This window comes from Lontra canadensis, unplaced genomic scaffold (genome assembly GCF_010015895.1).
Source record: "Lontra canadensis isolate GAN:19392208 unplaced genomic scaffold, GSC_riverotter_1.0 scaffold35, whole genome shotgun sequence".
In the NCBI taxonomy this organism is placed as follows: domain Eukaryota; kingdom Metazoa; phylum Chordata; class Mammalia; order Carnivora; family Mustelidae; genus Lontra; species Lontra canadensis.
The window spans coordinates 5590100-5595785 of record NW_022631029.1 but is presented as its reverse complement, the minus strand read 5'-3'; the positions used below and the strand labels follow the sequence as shown (position 1 = coordinate 5595785).

Here is a 5686-nt window from a genome sequence, read left to right as displayed (position 1 = left end):
ATGTTCCTAGCACTGCTAGTCACAATGGCCAAGAGCTGGAAGCCTCCCAGATGTCTACAGGTGGGTAGACAAAATATGATATATAAATATCATGGAATGTTATTCAGCCTTCAAAAGGAAGGAAATCTCGTCACATGCTAAAACATGAATGAAACTTGAGGACATTATGCTAAGTGATATAAACTAGTGACAAGAAGACAAATATTATATGAGTCCACCGCTATGAGGTCCTCAGGGTAGTCCTATTCATAGAGAAAGAAGAGTGGGCATTAGTAGGGACAAGGGGGAGGGAGAAAATGTGAGTTGTTTAATGAGGATAAAGTTTCAATTCTGAAAATGAAAAAGTCAGTGAAAAGTCAGTGAGATGACTTTCCAGATGGTGTATGTTTATTTAATTACACATTGTGTCACAATACCATTCTACTAGTACAATAACACTTGTTATAAACCATGCAACAAGGAATAGTAAAGTCCAAAGAAACGAACCAGAGTTTGAAGGCTGTCTCCCCCATGTGGGTCCTGCCCCAGCCCTGAACTGCGTGGACCCTGCTGCAGAGAACACTGTTTTGAGACCCAGGCTTTTAGCCCAGTGAAAACACTGCAAGTGCCTCCACCTGCTGACCTCCCCGGGTCTGTGCAAGCTTCTCCGGGGAGAGAGGATCCACAGGTCTCATGAGATTTCCAAATGGTTCTGTGAGCCGTAAAGGCTTCGGTCTCAGTTCTCCAGAGAATGAGCAGAATTTCAGCATCCCTTAGGCAAGACAGAATTGAATTGAAATTAACATTAACCCTTAAAAAAAATCACATGAAATAAACCATTTAAAATGAACAATTCAGTGGTGTTTACTGCATTCACTGTGTTGTACAACGACCCTCTCTGTCTCGTGCATTTTCATCACCACACACCTTCTGTCCCCCAAAAGCCCCATACAGATTAATCCCTTTCCCCACAGCCCCTGGCAGTCACCACGCTACTTCCGGTCTCTGGATTTACCTCTTCTGGGTATTTCCTTTCCGTGGGATCATACTACATGACTTTGAACTTGGCATCATGTGGAGGTCCACTGAATGGTCTCTACGATAATCACCACGACAATAATCAGAATGAAAAAACAGCAGCAAACATTCAAGTTCTTGCACCTGGGATTCGGGGCTGTGTGGGGATAGAGCACCTCGTTACGGGTACTGACGTGGATTCTCGTCTCCACATGGTGTTGGGTGTTTGCTCTCGGGCTCCAGTGGGTGGGGAAGATTGCAGCCTCCCTGGACTCAGGATGCCAAGGTTGGGGTAAAGCCTTTCTTTTGTTTGCCATGGCGTTCCACTTCTGTATGTCCACTGTGGAGTTCCCCCTCACTGGGTCCGCGGTGATGATGTCCCTCTTCACTGCGTCCGCGGTGATGTTCCTCCTCACTCTGTCCGCTGTGATGTTCCCCCTCACTGCGTCCGCGGTGATGATGTCCCATTTCACTGCGTCCGCGGTGATGTTCCTCCTCACTGCGTCCGCGGTGATGTTCCCCCTCACTCTGTCCGCGGTGATGTTCCCCTTCACTGTGTCCACTGTGGTGCCACTTCTACTGGGAAAGGGCATGGGAATGGTGGTCCCAAGAGCAGGTGAGCTTATGGCAGGAAGTGATGGGGACACAGGTGACTGCACGGCCTCACTGAAGCCACTCTGGGCACAGAAGCCCTGCAGACATGCCTCGCAGTTGTTACTGTCATGCGGCCCTTCAGGAGTGATTTCCCTGACGGTAGGGATCTCCTCCATCGACTTAAATCCTTCTCTGTAGCATTTCTTCAGAATTCGGAATACCAGGTTGTTCAGGATCCTGGAGATGTTCTCTTTTGTGAACTCGGGAACCTCAAATGGAGACTGATGGCACTTCTGACATCTCTGGGCAAAGACCCTCATCTTCACATTGCCCCTGGGTTTCCCCGCAGTCTTGTGCATGTGGAAAACAACCTGAACTTGAGAAGAGGCCCAACTGCGAGAGCACAAGGAGCACTGGAACCTGTAGGGACAGGAGACAAGACCCTCAGCTTGGCCCAGGATGGCAGAGCTGTGGGCTGGGCCAGAGGGAGGAAGGGGCGCCCGACAACAGAGACATGACTCAACTGGGGTCGAGGTTGGTGGGGAAGACGTTAGCAAGCCCCTTGTTCCTATCTCCACTGTGCCACCAACATGCCCTGGGATCCACAGGTATCTGTCATGAAAATAGCAGACCACAAGCTCTTGGTGCTGGAAGGGACCTTCTAAATCTGACATGATGGGGCTAGAGATGAGGTGTATGCTGGAACCCATCATGTGCAGAGACTTGGTGGGTGTAAGAAGCAGGATCAGACCTCTGGGATCCTGAACCCAAACCAAGGCTTCTTCAAATGTGGACTGAAGTGGGTCAGAGGCTATGAGTGCAACAGTAGCTATTAAACCAGCCCCCAAGAGCTCTGAACTGAAATCCACAGATGGCCCAAGTGGGTGCTGGTAGGTGCTACTATCTGAAAGTTGGTGTCTCCCCGCAAATTCACAGGTCGGAACCTGAAGCCCCAAAGGTGATGATGTTAGAAGGCCTTTGGGAGGTGATTAGGTCATGAGGATGGAGCCCATGTGATTGTGATTAGTGCCCATATCACACAGACCCCATAGAGCTCCCTAGCTCCTGCCACCATGTGAGGATACAGGAGAAGTCCGTCCATAAACCGGAAGAGGGCTCTCACCGGACCAGATGGCACCCTGATCTTGGACTTCCAGCCTCTAGAACTGTGAGCAATACATTTCTGTTGTGTCTGTTGTGTTTAGTCTGGTGTTTATCTTAATTTACTTTATGTTTTATTACCCGCCCCCCCCCCCCCCCACAAAGAGACTAAGACAGTAAGTCGTAGACCCACAGATCAAGGAGGGTCTACTGTCAGGAGGAAAAGCATTACTTTGCCCTGTTGCCCAGGCCCCCCCCAATCTGTCAGTATGACAGGGAGATCACAGTGTCCAGCTCTCTCTTCTTGCTCCCCCTCCCACCCAGTTCATTGCTCAAGGTAGCCTGGAAAACCTCATATTCTGTGTGCACCTGGCCTCACACCTTCCCTTCTCTGCAGAGCAGAAGGTGATTTCCTGAGCTCAGATATTTGGACAAATACAGGATAGATGGAGAGAGGGGAAGAAGGCACACAAGGACATGGCTGCACTGAGGACAGGAATCACGGGAGAGGCAGAAATTGCAGAATGGCAGGGACAATTCCTGCTCACTAAATTATCCATGCACTCCCGCCCGCTTCCCAACCCCCTCACAGTTAGGCTGGGCAGTGTGACTGGTTGCCCAATGGGATGCAGGCCATGACATGTGTTACTTCCAAATCTGGTACGGAAGCTCTTGGAAAACCCTCCAGCTCCTCTTCCTCTGCCTCAACGACCTGGGGACAGTGTGTTAGGTCAAAAACACTGATATTTCAAGGTTCATCTATTCTAGCAGCCAAGCCTCACCTATCATGGGAGAGTGAATTGGAGGGAGCTGGGAAGAATGTGCCAGTCAAGATTTCCTTCTTCTGTCTTGATTCCGGCCACACCTCACAGGGTGAGCATGGCTATGAAATGAAAGGAAGAGGACAAGAGGCTCTGACCACCACGAGAGAGATGATGTTATTGGGGTTATTTGGAGTTGGTTGTGCACAGCGGGGCTCTGCTCTCCTGAGCTGCTGTCCCCAACCCTCCCTCTCTGGGTCGTATTGCTCTGTTCATGTGCCAGCTCAGAGTTCAAAGTTCTCCAAAAAAAGCAGGGTAGGGGGTGGGGGTGGGGCTGAGATTTTGCTTGGATGTTCCTGGTGCCAGCTCCTGGCCTGGGAAAGCCGTGGGCCACAAGGAGAGGAGAGCTCTGCTTCCTCTGCCCAGACCTCCCCCAGAGAGGAGGGCAATGGGCAGACACCAAGTCTCAGGCCCCTACCCTCTTTGCAGGGGCAGCCCCACCCCCTGACCCTTGGAACTCTGCTTCCTCACCTGGAGAAAACAGGGTAAGGCTTTGAATGAGTTCCAAGCATCTTGGATTACTTTTTTTTTGTTTGTTTGTTTGTTTTAGGATTTTATTTATTCATTTCAGAGAGAGAGAGTGCACAAGCCAAGGGAGAGGGAGAAGCAGGTTCCCACTGAGCAGGGAGCCCGATGCATGGCTGGATCCCAGGACTCTGGGATCAGGATCTGAGGCGAAGGCAGACGCCTAACTAACGGCTGAGCCACCCAGACGCCCCCAAGAGTCTTGGTTTAAAAGGATCCATCAGCCCAGAGAAGAGCGGGCAAGGTTTCTGCATATTGCTCAGCTACGCTAACCTCTGCCCTCTCCTGGAAGGGCCTCCTCAGCAAGCGGGGCCTCTCCCTCCTGGGCTCCATAGACAGCCCCAGGTCCCCAGGAGACAGGGAGCATAGGTAGGGAACTTTGCCCACCCAGCTGTCCTGCAGCTCCTCCCTCCACCCCGATGCAGCCAACATCCTGGGTGCCCAGTCCTGCTACTGTTTGGGATTCGCTGAAATAAAGCTAAAACTTCTGGATGATGGGCCCTGTACTTCCTGTAGTCTTCAATGTACAAGCACGGGACAGAACAGGAAAAGGAGCAAGGATACACCGTAATGAAAAAATAAGAATTTTCTGGAATACGTACCATCCCATTCCCCACTCACCTGGCAAAGGCCCACTGCTGGTACTGTGACCAGCCCGGCTCCAGGCTGTTGGGAAGAAGGTCTTTGTCTTCTGTCAGGGTCCATTTGTGCCATGGCTTCACTTCCTGGATTAATTCCTGGAACACTTGCTTCCATAGCTCCATGTTCTGATTCATGGTATGCTGTGTGGACAGCTGCGTACCTCAGGATCTCTGGGAGGCTCTGACAGGTCTGCAGCAGGACACGAGGTTTCCTACTTTAAAGAACAAGGGCTGGAACCCGCCTTTGTGTACATGACCTGGGCCAGTGGACCAGATCTTTGCCTCAAAGACAAAGGTCAGTTGAATCTGGCTTCCAGTTCAGTGGACTAGCGAGCGCTAGCCTCCTCCACGGGGAATTTCCAAAGACACGGAATGCATGGTTTCATCCAATAAAATATGACCAAGGGAAAGCTCCGGACTCGGGATTGGATCAGCAGATAACTTGCCTGTAACCCGGAATACATTCTTTACCTCAGAAGCCTCTGGAAATGATGGAGAGATGCAACTGCCCCTCAGAACAATGTATTACTTAAACTATAACCCCTGGAGGATTTTACTAGTTACCAAGCACATTTAGATACGGCCTTAAGAAAAACACATACTGGCAACAGGTATTTGGGGAAAAGGACGATATACGACCATGAAGTTGGGCAGCTGGGGATGCCCAGCTCAATCAGGGCGGAACGCCGCCCGCTTCCTGGAAGCCGAGCAGCTGGGAACGCCTGGCCCGCTCAGGGCAGAACGGAACACCGCCTGCTTCCCTTTTCCGTTGTAGCTCCTTCCTCCTCCCCAAAGCGCCTGTTGTTAGTTAGATGAGTCCTTTGAATGGGCTTGGTTGACTATAAACTTACCCTCCTTGTTTGTCCACAAGACATGTGACTGATGTTTGACCTTCATCGGCTCTTCTGTGGGTTATTGTTTCTATCTAATAAAAGTGAGACTGAGGAGTTGCTCGGGGCAGTGGTCTTGTCGACTGTTGTCCCCCGCTCTCTTTCTCTTGCAGCTGAC

At 50.8% G+C, this 5686-nt stretch overlaps 1 protein-coding gene across 1 annotated transcript; it reads right to left on the bottom strand.

The window, feature by feature from the left end:
* Nucleotides 1-893: 893 nt before the first annotated feature.
* Nucleotides 894-5268, bottom strand: RTP3 (receptor transporter protein 3). Its single transcript, XM_032867854.1, has 2 exons — nucleotides 4659-5268; nucleotides 894-2010 (listed from the first exon to the last, which is right to left on the bottom strand). The coding sequence occupies exons 1-2, from the start codon at nucleotides 4811-4813 to the stop codon at nucleotides 1050-1052; spliced, it is 1116 nt and encodes a 371-aa protein (XP_032723745.1). The 5' UTR covers nucleotides 4814-5268; the 3' UTR covers nucleotides 894-1049.
* Between the last annotated feature and the right edge of the window lie 418 nt (nucleotides 5269-5686).